Here is a 17,292-nt window from a genome sequence, read left to right on the forward strand (position 1 = left end):
CGCTCGCATGCATGCCGCTGCCCGCTCGCCCGGAGATCAATGTTCCCGTTCGTTGATCTAAGCCCCCGCAATGATCAGCGATCAATGTGAAAAAAAAAAAACTTTCCCAGCCTCATAACACTTCCTGCAACGGACGCTTGCAGGACGAATAAACAAAAAGTTACTGTGGCCATCTTGTGGCCAAATAGTAAAACTACACCCTAAAGCATTTTTCATATACATTACATTACATTTCATATACATACATTAGTTATATACTAAAAATTAACTCATTACCTCCCACACTCCCCAATTTTTTTTTTTGCAATTAAAAAAAAATAAAAAAATTTACAATTAAAAAAAATACATAAAAAGTTACCTTAGGGACTGAACTTTTTAAATATTTATGTCAAGAGGGTATAACATGGTTACTTTATAAACTATGGGCTTGTAATTAGGGATGGACGCAAAACTGAAAAAAATGCACCTTTATTTCCAAATAAAATATTGGCGCCAAACATTGTTATAGGGACATAATTTAAACGGTTTTATAACCGGGACAAATGGGCAAATAAATTTCATGGGTTTTAATTACAGTAGCATGCATTATTTAAAAACTATGAAGGCCGAAAAATGAAAAATAATACATTTTTTCCCACATTTTTTCCTATTTTCCCATTAAAACACATTTAGAATAAAATAATTCTTGGCATAATGTCCCACCTAAAGAAAGCCTAATTGGTGGCGAAAAAAACAAGATATAGTTCATTTCATTGTGATAAGTAATGATAAAATTATAGACGCATGAATGGAAGGAGCGCTGAAAGGTGAAAATTGCTCTGGTGCTCAAGAGGTAAAACCCCTCAGTTGTGAAGTGGTTAAGGGGGTCGTTATGAAGTATTGGCCCATACGTCAGCATGACCCAAGTTTTGGAATGTTATTCACCGAGCCACCTTTATTCTCCTACAAGAAAGGTAGAACAATACGTGATAGGGTGAGCAGGGTTGATCTGTCAACCATGAAACAATGTACTAGTGACCTGACAGGGAAAAGGGGTACTTTTCCCTGTTTGGAGTGTAATTGCTGCCATGCAATTATAAAAGGCCCTTATGTTAAACATCCCTACTCTGGTGTCAGAATAAAAATTAACTCAATGTATACATGCAACAGCATATTTGTTGTCTATGCCTTGAAATGCCCTTGTGGGGTGTTTTATGTAGGCAAAACCACCAGATCAGTAAAAACAAGGATCCAGGAGCATAAGGGTGACATTTGTGTTTATAAGCCAGAAGAAAAAAACTGTAACACCTCAGTAGCCCGACATTTTTTTAAATGTGGACATAGGGTGTCACAGTTAAGATGGCTCGTTTTGGACCACGCACCACCGTTGCAGAGAGGTGGGAACAGGGACCGGATCCTCCTACAGAAGGAGGTCCGGTGGATGAGAAAGTTGAAGTCCATCAACCCCAAGGGGATGAATGAAATGTTCAGCTTGATATGTTTTTTTATGATGCTGTATTATGTGTTGCTGATTTAATTTCTCTCTCTCCAATCCTCAGGTATTAATGGGACACACACCATCGAGATTGGTTGGGGGTGTTGGTTGGAGGGTGGTAAGATGGATCTGTGGTCCAACTATTTGCAACAGAGGTTTTCCGCATTATTGTCTGTGATAGGTTTACCTAAAATGCAGTCATTTGATTTGTTAATCAGGTTTACCGAGGTAGACGGATATAGTAGTGCCTCCGATCATAGCCCTAAGGGGTTAACAAGACTTTGGACTGTGTGATGTCAGTGATTAGCTGACTAGTCAGCTGACAAGATAGAGGTGGTCCAATTTAGGGTGTGGTGGTTAGGAGTATGTATTTATTCACTGTGTGCCATTCAATGTATGTAAACCTGATGATGGTGATATGCCCTGAAACATGTTGTGTATTACTGGGATATGATAAAACGCAAGTTTGAAGCCAATTGAGTGCCTCCTTCACATTTACTTTATTGAACCGTGTGTGGAGTGGTGACCTAGCTACATAGACCTGACTAGGCCTAATACACAGGGACTCGCTGCAGTTTGCTTGCCATCAACCGGACTTGCTGGTGTGGTGAAAGTGTTTGCAACTTTGTCAGATCTTGCAACCTATTGCAAAAATGTATGGGTATCAGTATCGTAAAGTGCAACCCAACCATTGACTTAAAAACTATTAGTAACAGAAAATGCAACCCGACCTAACCCCATTCTCCCACAGAACCCTCCACTGCCAGGCAACTAATAACCTCCCCTTGGTGGGGAACTAATATCCCCCCTCCCCCGAAGGGAACTAATAGCCCTTCCCTTGAGGAGCAACTAATAACCCCCCCTTCAGTGGGAACTAATAACCGTGTAATTGTATGCTGCTTTTGGAACACCGGCGGTTGCACATAATTACAGCTGGGATTACTGGAAGAAGCCATGCATGTGCAGCTATGTACAGTCCATACAACGTTCATGCACTTTACGGCAAGATGCAAAATCTGTTGGGTCGCAACCACTTCGGACATACCTCCATGTGGTTTTTATGTTTTCCCAAAGTTGAAATTTGCATCGAAGGGCACTGATTTTCAGTAAATGTAGTATGGAATAGTGTATAGACAGAGGATTTTCAGGATGTATATACTGTATAAATTAAGGAGTACAATTGTAATAATAAAAAAACATTTTTCAACCAGTCTTGTTATTTAGTAGCTGTACCACATATTGCCACAGAGTTGTGGTTAACCCTCTTTCCCCTTCTCAGTCCTTGGATCTGGTTAGTACCCACTGAATTCACAAATGCTCACTGATGCTGCACCCACCTCTCTAATGTCCACTGCTTAACAACTGCCCTGTATTTACAGGATTCAGGAACACAGAAAGAATAACGGGCAGCAGACACATAAAGGACCACCAGGGAGTCAGGGACCTTGTAGCTATTGCTGTGCTCCTGAATCCTGTTATTATTGTGAAAAATCATCAGTAATGCTTCCAGAAAGCCCTAATCCCTTGAATGGCTGCTCTGTCTGTAACTAATTAAAAACAGATTTGGATGCTCTTCTGTAACTCATCATCCTATTCAGTGAGAGTTTTACAGTGAGATGCAGTATATTTCAACAACTAGAATAAACTCACAACCTCCTGGAGGCCACCACAGTACAACCGTATAAGACTGGGGTATCAAACTCAATCTTAAAAGGGACCAAAATCTACAACATAGTCTAAGTCCTGGCCCAAATTGTTTATTAAGATTTAGCATTTATTGAACAAACTCAAACTGACGTAACTTTGGTGACAGTGGGTGATCTGCTACTCCCCTTCTGCAGAGTAGCGCAGTGGAGCAGTTTCCATCGTTCCCGCTGATCTCGCCGCTTAATCCCCGCTGTCTATCACCGCAGCTCACTGGCTCTGCCTACCTCTATGACGGCAGAGCCCTGTGAGTGGGTCAGGAGCTGATTTGATTGGCTCCTGGACCTGTCTTTCAATGTAAACCGTTCCCATTGGCTTACATTGAAAGACAGTATCAGGAGCCAATGAAAGCGGCTCCTGACCGTCTCACAGGAACTCTGCCGTCATAGAGATGGCAGAGTGGGTGGCCCAGGATCCCGCCGTGCGGCGGTGACGGTGGCTGCGACGGGTATGTGCGGCGATTAGTCGGTATTCCGTCAGGATTCCGCCGTTTTTGACCTGGTTTTTGACCTTTGTCTCTGGTCATTAAGGGGGCAGAGACTGCTGGTACTTAGGTGGTTATCCTCCTCCAGTGCTGCTTTGGGTTTCCCCTGATCTCCCTGACAGCCACATGCTGCATACCACTGGCCCCTGAGGTATGTGGTGTGATCAGAAAAAGAAAGTATGAAAGCAAAGAGCATTCAAATGCCAGGAAGAACAGAAGAGACAACGCAACTCTGCAGCAGGTAAACATTACACAGCTCCCCTGTGCTACTCTGCTGTGTGGGGAGGAGATGTCAGGGGGAATGTGTGTGCATGATTTACAAGTTATTGGGAGTAGGGGGGCTTGGATCCAAGGAGGGGGCACCAAGCTAATTTTGGTGGGGGGGGTCCCATGGGTTATTGGCACAAACTGACGTTTCAGTCAGAAACACTGTCACTGGTGTGCTTTTTTGGATTGGAAGGCAGTGTGCTGCGTTTCTTCAGATGCTTACAAGAGCCACATAAAATGGCAAGGAGGGGCACATTTGGCCCGGAGGCCTTGTGTTTGACACCAGTGGTAAAAGACATTGTCACGTCAGGTGTGTAGCCATTTATGGCGCCCAAATTTCCACAACACCCATTTTGCATATACGTGGCTTTAGGAGCTTACAGTCTAGAAGCTGTGATGTGTTGCATCGGATCAGTGAATAATGGCGCACAGCGCCTATGCATACAAATGGCGCCTCATTAGAAAGATACGCTTAGCACTATTTATCGTTAGTACTGCATAATAATGGCGCACAGGGAAAAAAGAAGAAAATCGGCACACAGTAACGTTATTTATCAATAGTGCTATTCATATGCCAAACAGCAGACATTATTGTGCACAGTAACGTTATTTATCAATAGTGCTGTTCATATGCCAAACAGCAGACGTTATTGTGCACAGTAACATTATTTATCAATAGCGCCCTACATAAGCCAAACTGCAGAAGTTATTTAATTGCAAAACAGTGAATGGATTTAATAAACACTGTCAAGGTTAGGGTTAGGCACCACCAGGGGAGATTTTGGGTTAGGCACCATCAGGGGGGTGGTTAGGGTTAGGCACCACCAGGGGGGTGGTTAGGGTTAGGCACCACCAAGCGGGTGGTTAGGGTTAGGCACCACCAGGGGGGTGGTTAGGGTTAGGCACCACCAAGGGGGTGGTTAGGCACCACCAGGGGGGTAGTTAGGGTTAGGCACCACCAGGGGGGTGGTTAGGGTTAGGCGCCTCCAGGGGGGTGGTTAGGGTTAGGCACCACCAGGGGGGTGGTTAGGGTTAGGCACCACCAGGGGGTGGTTAGAGTTAGGCACCACCAGGGGGGTGGTTAGGGTTAGGCACCACCAGGGGGGTGGTTAGGGTTAGGGATAGGTACAGAGAGGGCTCTGTGTGTTAACGCTAAATAACAATAAGGCTTTAACGTTAAATAGCGATAAGACTTTAACGTTACATAGCGATAAGCATAAAACGGATTAGCGGCAACACCATGCGCCATTATTCGCAGGCGCCATTTTCAGATGGACCCGTGTTGCGTTGTCCTTTGCACTTACTATGACATATACATTAAAAAATGGCAGGCTTCACAGGAAGGGGCAAGACTTCATGACACTGCATGTCAGCATGTTTTTGAAATGTCATAAGACAGTAGTTCTATTATGAAAGCCTTTCGGACTTGCTTGTCATAGCGGAACAGGAAAGCTGACATATATAGGGTGATTTGTTGTACAGAACTTCATTCATGTCTGTGGACTGTGTGTACCCAAAGTGAAGATTATTTTACTTTTTCTACTCTGTGGTTTTAGAGAGAGGATAATTAATAGAGAGCATAGTTGGTAATGCATGGACGATTCATTGCATTCATCTACAGTGCTAACGGCAAATCTAAGGGCAGGATGAGCTACATAAATATTCCTGCATCATAAATTAACAATATTGAAAGAGCTACTTACTGAACAACCATGTAACTTGTAATCAAGGGGTTAAGCGATGCTAACAACACGACCCATGACAGACAGTCACACTAGTGAAATCCCTTGGTGGCCCCGGCTTCGAAAACCACAGTAGGTCGGCTGGTAAGTGATAGTTTATCTTTCCGGATGGCAGAGGCTGAATTGCTCATTTCCATGTGTTGGAAAATCAGCTCTCTAGCTATAAAAGGGAAGCATCGTTTCACAGACATGCTTCCAGCTGATTGAAGTGTTTGATCTGGTGAGAATTGCTGCTGCTTAACCTGGTCCAAATCCCACTACATAATGCTGCGTTTAAGTACTTGGAAGTAGATAGCGAAACTGAGCTGCGCTGTATAAAGGAACATTCATTCTGAATACGCACGCTGGGGTCTAAATTCTTTCAAGAAATGGTTGTTACTACAGCTTAATAAAGTACCATTATCAAGACTGAAAGGAAATTCATTTAAAGGGAACCTAAAGTGAGAGCTATATGGAGGCTGACATATTTATTTCCTGTTAAAGCAAACCTGAAGCGGAAAAAAAGTATGATATAATGAATTGTATGGATAGTATGGATAAGGAATAGAACATTTAGTAGCAAATAAATTCTTGATTTATGGCAAGTTTCCACTAGGACCGAATGCATGCCAAACCTGTAGTGTCTCCCCAGAGGCAATTTGCTCGGGGAAACTCTGCCATAGACGGGCAATGGCTTGCTGTCCGAATGGTACTGCGGTGCGATTCTGGACAGCATGCTGCAGTTTCCTGTAGCACCCACCCGAATCCCTATGTGTACTCGCACTACGGCCCTTCCTGGTGTGTGTCCTGCAAGACGAACACCGGCTCAGTGAAAACTGGTCCTAAAGACAGATTCTGAACACTATCCAGAAAATGTAGTTACTGAGGACCTTTGGAGGACAAACATAACAATAATAATAGGTATAAATTACAAAGTTCTCTAATTCCCAGTCCAATAACACTTCACGGAATTCCCCAATTCTCCTTGAATAAATCAGGATCACAGCATATAGTATCATAACTGACTACTATGATAGTGTTTTTATTACTCAAAGTCAAGCTATTTATCTCAGTATAAAACAATGTAACCCCTCTGCGCTGAGTTATCGCTTGTATACTACTACTATACATTCATATTTAATTCTAAAGGCTTGGAAGCGACCTGAACCATAAAGTTACATACCCCGAGCATCTCTGTTTTAGTACAAGTACATAAAGTTTGAATAATAGCAGATGTTTATGTTCAATAACAAATGCTCCACTCTGAGCAGGACGTAGAAATGAATTACTTTTTTGTGCTTTTTTTTGTGTCTGTTTATGTGTTATGTGACCTGGTTAAAAATAAACTAAGAAAAGTCTCTCTATAATGAAGTAAAGCTTGCCAGGGTGCATGGAGATGCCAGGCATCATAGGAAGCAATCTGATTTGTAGAGGAAAAGGTTTACAACAACTTAAAAGTACTCTGCGTGGACACTTTGCTGCTGTAACTGGACTACTCAGGAGACCGAGACTCTGCAGTCCCATCATAACACAGTCACTGACAGGTATACACTGTGCATTTAATGGCAGTCTGCCTCCAGGAAAAACTGCCAGACATTTGCTTACACTTAACGGTTTCAATCGTTTTATGAACAGAATGAATGTTATAACTAAAATGTAATAGGAATTTTATTGAAAAGACATCCAAGATCATTTATCAAAGGTTGTTCAGAGCATGAAGAGAGTGAAGTTTCACTATGTTTACTTTATATCTCTGGTAAGGAATGAGGAATTTAAATACGAACGTAACTGGATGGCTGAAGTGAGAACTGTCAACTTTTACTGCTTTTCTTATTGGGGTGTACGCATTGAACTGTGCGTTAAATAGAATAATGTGAGTAAATACAATCCATTACGCTCTACTTATTGTGCGTAAGAATTTAGGCACTTAATTCTACTTATTGCAGTTTAATGCATACATCCCACCTTCAATAGAAAATACCCCCAGTACAGACCGTAACCAGTGCTGCTCGGATATCACTTTTCACTAAAAAGTTCAGATTATCTGGTTAGTTCGGATATCCGAAATCTTGCTGAGCACCACTGACCGTAACCCCTGGCTGGTTCTGGGGATCCAGGACTGCTGGCAGCTGTGAAATGGTATAATAACTGGTACACACAATGCAATTTTCGAACAGATTGGCAATCAAATCGATTTTTTCTGACAGGTCCAATCTGATTTCCAAATGTTTTTCTGATCAATTTGATATAGAAGTGATTGGAAAATCGATCAGAAAAACGATCGGAAATCAGATCAGACCTGATTTGACCGTCAATATGACGGAAAATTGCATCGTGTGTACCAGGTACTAAACATTAAACAATACAACAGTACTCATGCAATCCTGATCATAGGATCTTACCACATCTATTCAGTACAAAGACCAAACGATTGAGAATACTATGAACAGGTTGTTTATATAAGCTGTCAAACTTCATAGAAGTGATAAGATTGTACAATCAAGATTGTATGGTTAATTTTATTGTTAAGGTGACCATACCTTACAGGTCTCCAACAGGTTCGACCATCAGATAGATCCCTGATCTGAGAACGATCTATTACTGCCACACATTAGCCATATATTTTTTAATAGATTTCAACATGAAACCTATTAAAAATCTATCAGACTGCAGTGTTGCACTGCTCAATGAAGTGCAACGCCATGGGCCGTCAATCTGCCGCTGGTGACCCGCCATTGATCAATATCTTCCATTCGGAGTAAACAACCAATTTGACCAATCAGGTCGGCCGCATCATTGATTTCTAGTAAATTTGATTAGACTGATCGAACTGGCCAGATATTGGTTGGAAAAATCAATAAGTGTGTAGCCACTTTTACCTGCCACATGTAGACTTTTTGAAAGATTAAGAAAAAAACATCAGACTGAATTAATAGTTATTAAAAACAGATGCTCTCTTGATCAAGTTTTGATCAAAATACCAATACCAATCAAAAATCAATTGGAAAATCCCTTCTTTTGTCATTCAAGTGTGGGCTGAAGCATTGTTAGCTGTGGGCAATCGATTGCAGCATAGTTTTGTACTGATTTCAGCTGAATAACATTAGCTGCAGCTGGGTTCTGGGCAATATTCAATCAGATTTCTAATGAAGTTTGATTGAAGACATACAAGGAGTCAATATCAGAGAGATTTGTGGACTTTCTTTTAAGTGAACCCAAGGTTAAAAAAAAGTGATGAGACAAACAATTGTATTTATCCTCCTACTCCTAAAATGTTTAGGTATAACATGGTTTTATTTTATATTTAAAAATTTACAAAGTAGATTTTGTTGTCTCTGCTCAGTGGCAAACTATTTAGTGTCCCGAAATGAAAATACATGAACTATTGACCTTTTTTATCTCACCCTGCTGTCAGAAGTTGTATTCTGCCAGAAAAACTTTTATGGCTGTAATTTTCTTATCAGTGATGTTTAGTATATGCCCGATAAGGTACAGACGAGACTGAAGCTGCCACTTCCATGCCTAAAAAATAATTCTTTCAGGCAGCAAAACAAAACAAGTAAAGCAGCCTGGTTATTAATGTTTTACATTGCACATACACATGTTTATCTCATCATGTCACATTTTGCCTCAGGTACACTTTAAGAAGTGAATAACATAAAGTCCATTGACATTGTAGCTACAAAAAAATTCCACCACATTGACCATGCAAAGTGTGCAACTGTCTAATGATTCCCATTAAACATTCTCCCCCAATTGAGTAAACAGATGAAGCAAACGGAGCCTGCAACTCTAGCACCGCCATATGTTACATTCTACATCTTTGACTTTTGGCACTAATACTAATACTTCCTTAAAAACTAATACCTCAGCACTTTTGGTGCATAAATCAATAAACAGTGCTAATAGTACACTCCTGTGTCCCAAACACAAACTCTAAATTACGGACCATGTCTAAAACTGGACCGCTCACTTTGTTTAGAGAGACCCCAACAGCTGTAAATACCAAAATGGACTATTTTGCTTGAATAATATTGCTAGGTATAAATAAATAGGGGTATAGGGGTACTTTTGAAGGCCTGCTGCATAAGGTATAATGTCACATATACATCATATATCAAAGAATATCCAAATGAACCATGCGCTGCCTTATATACAACAATGTATCTATTATCATAAAATATAACCTATTCTCATAAAACAGTCCACCAATAGAGTCCACAGACAATTCTTCCAGGTGTTCCACTTCAAAGCACCTCAGAGAAAGAGAGGGGACATAAGGGCAGGACGTGTTGCAGTGTACAGAGGAGACGTCCTCGGACTTTGTACTATGCGCTTTTAAACTTTGGATGCTTTTGCAGTGGTGCCTGATGTGTTTAAAGTGAAGAGCTATAGGACGCCGTGTGGGGGGCCATATATCGCACTGGGAGTGTGCACACATGCGTTGGTTGCTGTCTATGGCTTGGGCAGCCAGTGACTAAGGTGAGCACGATCCCTATAGGTGCAGGGTGCACATGAGGTGCTGAGGTGGCCCCCTAAATTGCTAGGAGACACGGTGAATACTGTCCAGGCATCTGGGAGTCCCCATCATAACTTTTAGAAGCAAGTTACGCTATGTATTGTATTTTTGTTTTACTGCATATGAATGAGGACCAACACTAACGGCTAAGGAGTCAGAAAAATACTGTATATCTATCTAAGCTGAGTGAGCTGTCTGTGGGTCTGGGCAGCCATATCGCAAGGTGAGAGAGGTCCCTATAGGTGGTGGATTGCACAAAGGAGGTGAAGCAGTAAAAAACCACACTGGAGTTATATGGTGGAAGAAATCCTTGGCATACAAATCTGTGCGATCGCCGATGATCTGTCCCCTTTTATGTCCCCTCTTTTTCTCTGAGGTGCTTTGAAGTGGAACATATGGAAGAATTGGCTGTGGACACTATTGGTGGACTGTTTTATGAGAATAGGTTATATTTTATGATAATAGATATATTGTTGTATATAAGGCAGCGCATGGTTCATTTGGATAGTCTTTAATATTGCTAAGTATAAATGTGCCTGCTTAAAACAGAAGGTATTTGCAATCATTCAGGTTAGTATGAGCGAGAAAGATGTTTCCTGCTCATGTAAAGCTGAATACCTTCCATTGTAAGAATTCAAACTTTTATTTTGCATAATTTTGTTAGTAAGGGGGGCTTTTTGGTGCCTTTTAAGGCTCTTATATCATCGTAGTGATTCTGGGTCACCGTGACATAACTGAGTACTCTCTAATGTTATTGCTTTCTCATAAAAACCCTAACATAACCACAAGCCTTGACAGGAGTCTAAGCACTAATATAAAGCTGTAATGAACATTAACATAGACTTAGTAGCTCTCTCTGAAGCTTCCCATACACTATACAATCTTCATTGTACAATCTCATCCAATTCTACAAAATCTGTAAAGCAGAAAGGTAAACTGATTGAATATATTTAAAGAGCTAGTCTGTGATACCACACAGATGAGGAAAGAATGGATACAATTGTACAATCAAGACTGTATGGTATATGGTCAGCTTAACGCTAACTAAGTCTCATAAACGGATAACCCTCAAAGTGGAACAACCCTAACCCTAACACTTTCTTGATTTGACCTGACCTTCCTGCCCCCGACAATTTAAACAATGTGGACAAAGTTGTATAATGATTATAAAATACTTTTCTGCACATTAAACCTCCAAAAGCGGCAATGTAAAAAAGCAGCATAATTTGAATTGTAAAAGTTGAATCTTACTTTCAGAAGAAAAAAAAACACAAAACTTTTAGCATCAATATCTAGACAGGGGCGCAAGAAAAACGTTAAAATCTATAGCAAGCGGAGCTGTCCCTGCAAATCAGCACACGTCTCAAATGGTAGAATTTCTTAGTCCTGTTCTGAAGTCCACGCAACAGTACATCCTTATAGTATTATGCACACAGCTGGCTAAATGATAAGGCTGGGACAGTAACTGACACATATGTGAATTTATCTGTAGAACATTAACTGTTGGTGGGACTTAAGGACAGTTTGGGAAACTTACATAGCCTATCAGAGTATTCATAAAGTGTAAATATGAGCCTTCAGAAAAACACAGCAGAGCTTATAGCGTGCAGCAGTGCTGTTCCCAGTGACGCAGTATTAGTTTGCTGCAAGTTGTCTCACCTCTCCAGGCAGGTGTGGGGTAGGGCTGCTAATCCTTTACACATTCTGGCTTCCGATGTAAGCTGCTGTTCCTTGACAAGTAACTGCTATAATCTTTTTCCTTTCTTCTTGACAGGAGGCTTTGTCTTTATGAAGGCAGCTGTCTCTGGTTTTCTGAGATAAACCTTATTCAGCAGTCTTTGGCAAAAGCTGTCTCTGGCCGCTTGATAAAGCTCTCTATGTATTTGACAGAAGCACTCTCTCTATGATTCTCTCACACTGAGACAGTCTCCTATTAGCAGAAGTATATAGAGGTTTCAATGTGGAAGTAAGCCAGCCCCTGATTCAATGACATCCTCCCTAGCAGCATAGGCTACAGAGCTGTAAATTCTGCACTTTCCCCAGAGCTAGAAGGGATGCAGACCCTGCCATGTTAACTCATTGTGGTGGGGTCTCTAGATAAGGGGCTTCTATTACATCATCACTTAATGAGCTTGTCCTGAACATTCCAAACTTCCAATACCCAACCTGGCGACTTCATATGTCTTTAACAAGCAGTTACTAACTGTGTCAGTATATTCCTCTTCTGTCAAAAGGATGGACTTAAATAGCTTATTACCAGTTCTCATGACAGCCTGTATCATTTCCTAGGTAACATTTCTGCATCAGTCTTACTGTACTCTGTTCCAGCCTAAATATGTAGCATGTCTCTTTCTACTAGTTTTTAGTGTGATTTGCCTTCTTAATACAGAAGGTATTTATGATAAATTAAAGTGTACCTGAGATGTAATAATAAAAAGATTTGATACTTACCTGGAGCTTCCTCCAGCCCCATGAGCACCGATGTGTCTCTCACTGTCCTCCCGAGTGCCTCCATTGAGCCGCAATCAGTTCTGGTAATCTGGCTCAGTTGTGCCATTTGGCTCTTTTGCACGTGCGCGCCCGCCTGTCTGTGCATGCGGTGAAGAGCCTACTGGCACGATTGAGCCAGATTACCGGGACTGATTGTGGCTCAACGGAGGCACTCAGAGGATGGTGAAGGACGCATGGGGCTAAAGGAAGCCCCGGGTAAGTTTAAAATCTTCTTATTATGACATCTCAGGTTTCCTTTTAAGTGTGTAACTGTGGTTACCCACAATGCACCATACGGAATATGCAAATTGTTTCTTTATGCCACTGAAGCTAGGCGTACATTCAGAACCGCTAGTGTATAGCAAGCCTATAGCTTTACATTTTACAGAGCCACATCAACCCAACATGCAGACAGCCTGTTTCAGACTGTTGGTCTTCCTCAGTGCATGGCAGGTATTGATATGGCTTTATGGGATGGGGCTTGGATCAGAAGAACAGAATACCCAAGTAGCTCGGGGTGACCCAAAACCACTAGAAAAGTGTAGAGGACCAAAAGAGACTGAAAAGCCCCCCCTACTAAAAAAGCAATGCTTGGTTAGCCTTCTTAAAAAAGAAGGTATTTGCGATAATTCAGATTAAGTATGTAACTGTGGTTACCCACAATGCACTACTACAGAATATGCAAATTATATCTTAATGCCCCTGAAGCCAGGCTTACATCTAGAACTGCTGGTGTATAGCAAGCCTATAGTTTAAAAAGTTTAATTTTAATTTGCATATTCAGTAGTGGTGCATTGTGGGTAACCACAGTTACAAGACTAATAAATAACAAAAACACAGTAAAAGCTGCGCTCAGTGTACATACAACCAGCTTAGACACAAGCAATATTAAAGCTAACGCTTAGTCGCTGATGTATGATGGCAATCTATTAGCAAATCAGTGCATCAAAAACATGTAATCTAAAAACACATATAAAAGTCCATAGGCTTCCTGCTATGTGGAGCGCTCATGCATAATGTGTGTAAGCATTAACCTATTATGGTTCCTGGACGTAGAAACTACGTCCAGGAACCATGCGCGCTACCACGCGCTCCCGCGGCCGATCGCACGCGTGCACGCGCACTCCCGGCCACGGATTCGGTAGCCACGGAATCAATGTATCGGGCTATGGTGCCCGATCACTGATTCCTCTCCCCCGCTGAAAAAGCGACAGCTTCTCTCGGAAGCTGTGGTTTTTCTGGCTGTTCCCTCCCCGATGCGTCACTCTAAGCGTGTGTTACGCTTAGAGTGACGCATGTAAACAAACTCATGGCCGCCATCTTGTGGCCAAAAAGTAATACTACACCTGAAAGTAAAAAAAAATAAAAATTAACACACATTTACATTATAAATCTATTGTTTACCTCCCACCCTCCCAAAACTACCCAAATAAAATGTTTACTATATAAAAAAAACCATTACAATAAAAAAAAAAAAACGTAAATATTTACCTAAGGGTCTAAACTTTTTAAATATCAATGTAAAGATGAAATATTTCTATATTTGTTTTATTTTAAATTTGTAAATAGTGATAGATGCAAAATGGAAAAAATGCACTTTTATTTCCAAATAAAATATTGTCGCCATACATTGTGATAGGGACATAATTTTAACGGTGTAATAACCGGGACATATGGGCAAATACAATACGTGGGTTTTAATTATGGAGGCTTGTATTATTTTAAAACTATAATGGCTGAAAACTGAGAAATAATGAATTTTTTCATTTTTTCTTATTCTTCCTGTTAAAATGCATTTACAGTAAAGTGGCTCTTAGCAAAATGTACCCCCCAAAGAAAGCCTAATTGGTGGTGGAAAAAAAAGATATAGATCAGTTCATTGTGATAAGTAGTGATAAAGTTATAGGCTAATGAATGGGAGGTGAACATTTCTCACGTGAAAACGACGGAACGCGAATGGGTTAAACAGTCAAATCTTCACAGAGAGCAGTAAGCGCTTCTTTAGAAATCACTGCGATGAGCCTTTATAATAGCAAATAGCAAAAACCATCAGGAGGATCCCCCATCAGGTGTGAACTCACCAGATATGAAGACCATCAAGGCCAGATCTCACGTTTGGGGTATAGACCACAGCCTCTCCGGCAAGTCTCCTTCCACTCAGACGGGTTTTCCAGATGTACAGTGCATGTGTCTCGATGTCCGGCTTCCATGCGTAGCCCCACCCCCTAGCAGAAGAGGTCACAGGCACCGGCTCATCGCAGTGATTTCTAAAGAAGCGCTTACTGCTCTCTGTGAAGATTTAACCACAGTTACACACTTAAAATTTGATTTACTGCAAATTCCTTCTGTTTTAAGAAGGCAAACCACACTAAGCATTGCTTTTTAGTAGGAGGGCTTTTCAGTCTCTTTTAGTCCTTTATACTTTCCCAGCGGTTTTGGGTAACCCCGAACTGCTTGGGTATTCCGTTGTACTAGTTTTTAGTTCATTATTTTTTTTTTTTAATATTACATAATGAAAACTGCTGATGTTCAATAAATATTTTCTTTCCTGAAAATAACATTATTTAATTGCCAGACTTGGCATCTTCAAATTTATCATATTAAGATATAACTACTGACAAGCATAAAAAGTCACCATACAAGCCAGTAATATGCTCATTAAAGAGACACTAAAGCGGAAAAAAAATTAGGATATTATGATTTGTATGTGTAGTACAGCTAAGAAATAAAACATTAAGATCAGATACATCAGTCTAATTGTTTCCAGTACAGGAAGAGTTGAGAAACTCCAGTTGTTATCACTATGCAAACAAGCCATTAAGCTCTCCGACTAAGTTAGTCATGGAGAGGGCTGTTATCTGACTTTTATTATCTCAACTGTTCCTGGACTATTTACTTTTCCTCTGCCAGGGGAGAGGTCATTACTTCACAGACTGCTCTGAAAGACTCATTTTGAATGCTGAGTGTTGTGTAATCTGCACATATTATAGAATAATGCAATGTTAGAAAAAACACTATATACCTGAAAATAAAAGTATGAGAATATTTTCTTTGCTGCTAATCTTCTAGTAATTATTCATAGTACACAACCAATTCATTATATCATATATTTTTTTTCGCTTCAGTGTCTCTTTAAGAGATCATTAAAAGTATTTTAAATATAGTAAGTGCCCTAATTTGTCTTCATATTGCTTTCCCATAGTGATTTGTATACCTAGGCTGGGAAAGAGGGCTAGAATTGTAAAGCAATCTGATTTTATTACATATACAATTGATATACTATTAACAGGGGTGTGAGGCACTGTGGAAAAGGTTAAAGTAATTAAAACATTGACTACTCACCACCTGGAATGAGCAGCCAAACTATGCATTTCGTAGAGCATTAAAGTGGATCCAAGATGAACTTTTATTCATTGTATAATTGTGTTCCTTACATATAGTTTATAGGGCATTCCTCAAGCCAAATACTTTTTTTGAATTGTTTTAATACTTTAATTCCCTATAAACTAAACAAGCCATGCCCACAGCTTCTCCAAAACGCCATCATGTAGCAAGGGCTTATGGGAGCTCAGTCTGGGCAGGAGGAGAAGGGGTTACAAGCCAGAGATTTCAGAGGCAGAGGGGAGGGGGTAGTGAATTGTTCACAGGCTGAGGGGTGGAGATGCAGTTGCAGATTACCTGTGTAATGATGACAAAAAGAACATGGGCTCTCTTATTGTATCACAGGAAGAAATGATCATTATATGTTGAAGCTGTATGCAACCAGATTTGCTGTGTAAGCTATCTAAACTTTGGATAAGCTATATAGACAAGTTACTTGTTATAGTTAGTTTTTCATCTCGGATCCACTTTAAAGAAAACCTGAACTGAACATTAAAAGTCAAAATAAGCATACACAAGTCATACTTACCTTCCATGTAGTCTACTCCTCAGTGTCTTTCTCCTGTCCCGCGTCCTGTTTGTTCACTGTGATCAAGGCAATTTTCCATCCTCCATTTTGAAAATGGCCATTACCCATAACAGCTTTCTGGTCAGCACACAGTTAAACTGTAACATCGCACACTTGAGCCATAGGGAAAGATGGACATTACCTGGTACATCAGTTTTCCTCTCAGCTATAACTGACAGCAACTGATATTTTACTGACAGCAACTGATATATTTCTGATCTGACAAAATATTGTCAGAACTGGAAGGGATTATTATCAGAAGAAAATGGTGAGCTTCTGAGAGGAACTGATGACAAGGTAACTATGCAATGTTCATTTGAAGTTACCTCATGTGTTTATTTTAAATATTTTTACTCAGTACAGGTTCTCTTTAAGTACAGTGCCAGTTGACTGACCAGTACAGTGCCAGTTGACTGACTTTAAACAGTGTAAGTACCCCTGTGAAATGCATTAAATGCATCAAATCTTTAGTGATGCTCGATGCCCATGGATTACGTGATTGCAATGTTCCAGCCAGATGCCAGAAGCTGCTCCTTTGCACACGCTTGGTGACCCTCCACCCCCCCCAGATATCAACATTACGCATTGTCGGCCACAGGCTGATGATGTGTATGTAGTGTCCTGTCACACTGAAGGGATTGGTACCCGCTCCCTTGGGTGATAGAGGTCCAGCAGACCATTGTG

At 40.7% G+C, this 17,292-nt stretch overlaps 1 protein-coding gene across 1 annotated transcript in view; it reads right to left on the reverse strand.

The window, feature by feature from the left end:
• RGS5 (regulator of G protein signaling 5) overlaps positions 1-12,098 on the reverse strand; it is a 233,328-nt gene extending 221,230 nt beyond the window's left edge. Inside the window, exon 1 of the mRNA XM_068239953.1 lies at positions 11,829-12,098. Coding sequence (XP_068096054.1) covers positions 11,829-11,872 — 44 coding nt within the window. The 5' untranslated portion in view covers positions 11,873-12,098. The remainder of the gene's footprint in view (positions 1-11,828) is intronic.
• Positions 12,099-17,292: the final 5,194 nt, after the last annotated feature.

This window comes from Hyperolius riggenbachi, chromosome 6 (genome assembly GCF_040937935.1).
Source record: "Hyperolius riggenbachi isolate aHypRig1 chromosome 6, aHypRig1.pri, whole genome shotgun sequence".
Lineage (NCBI taxonomy): Eukaryota > Metazoa > Chordata > Amphibia > Anura > Hyperoliidae > Hyperolius > Hyperolius riggenbachi.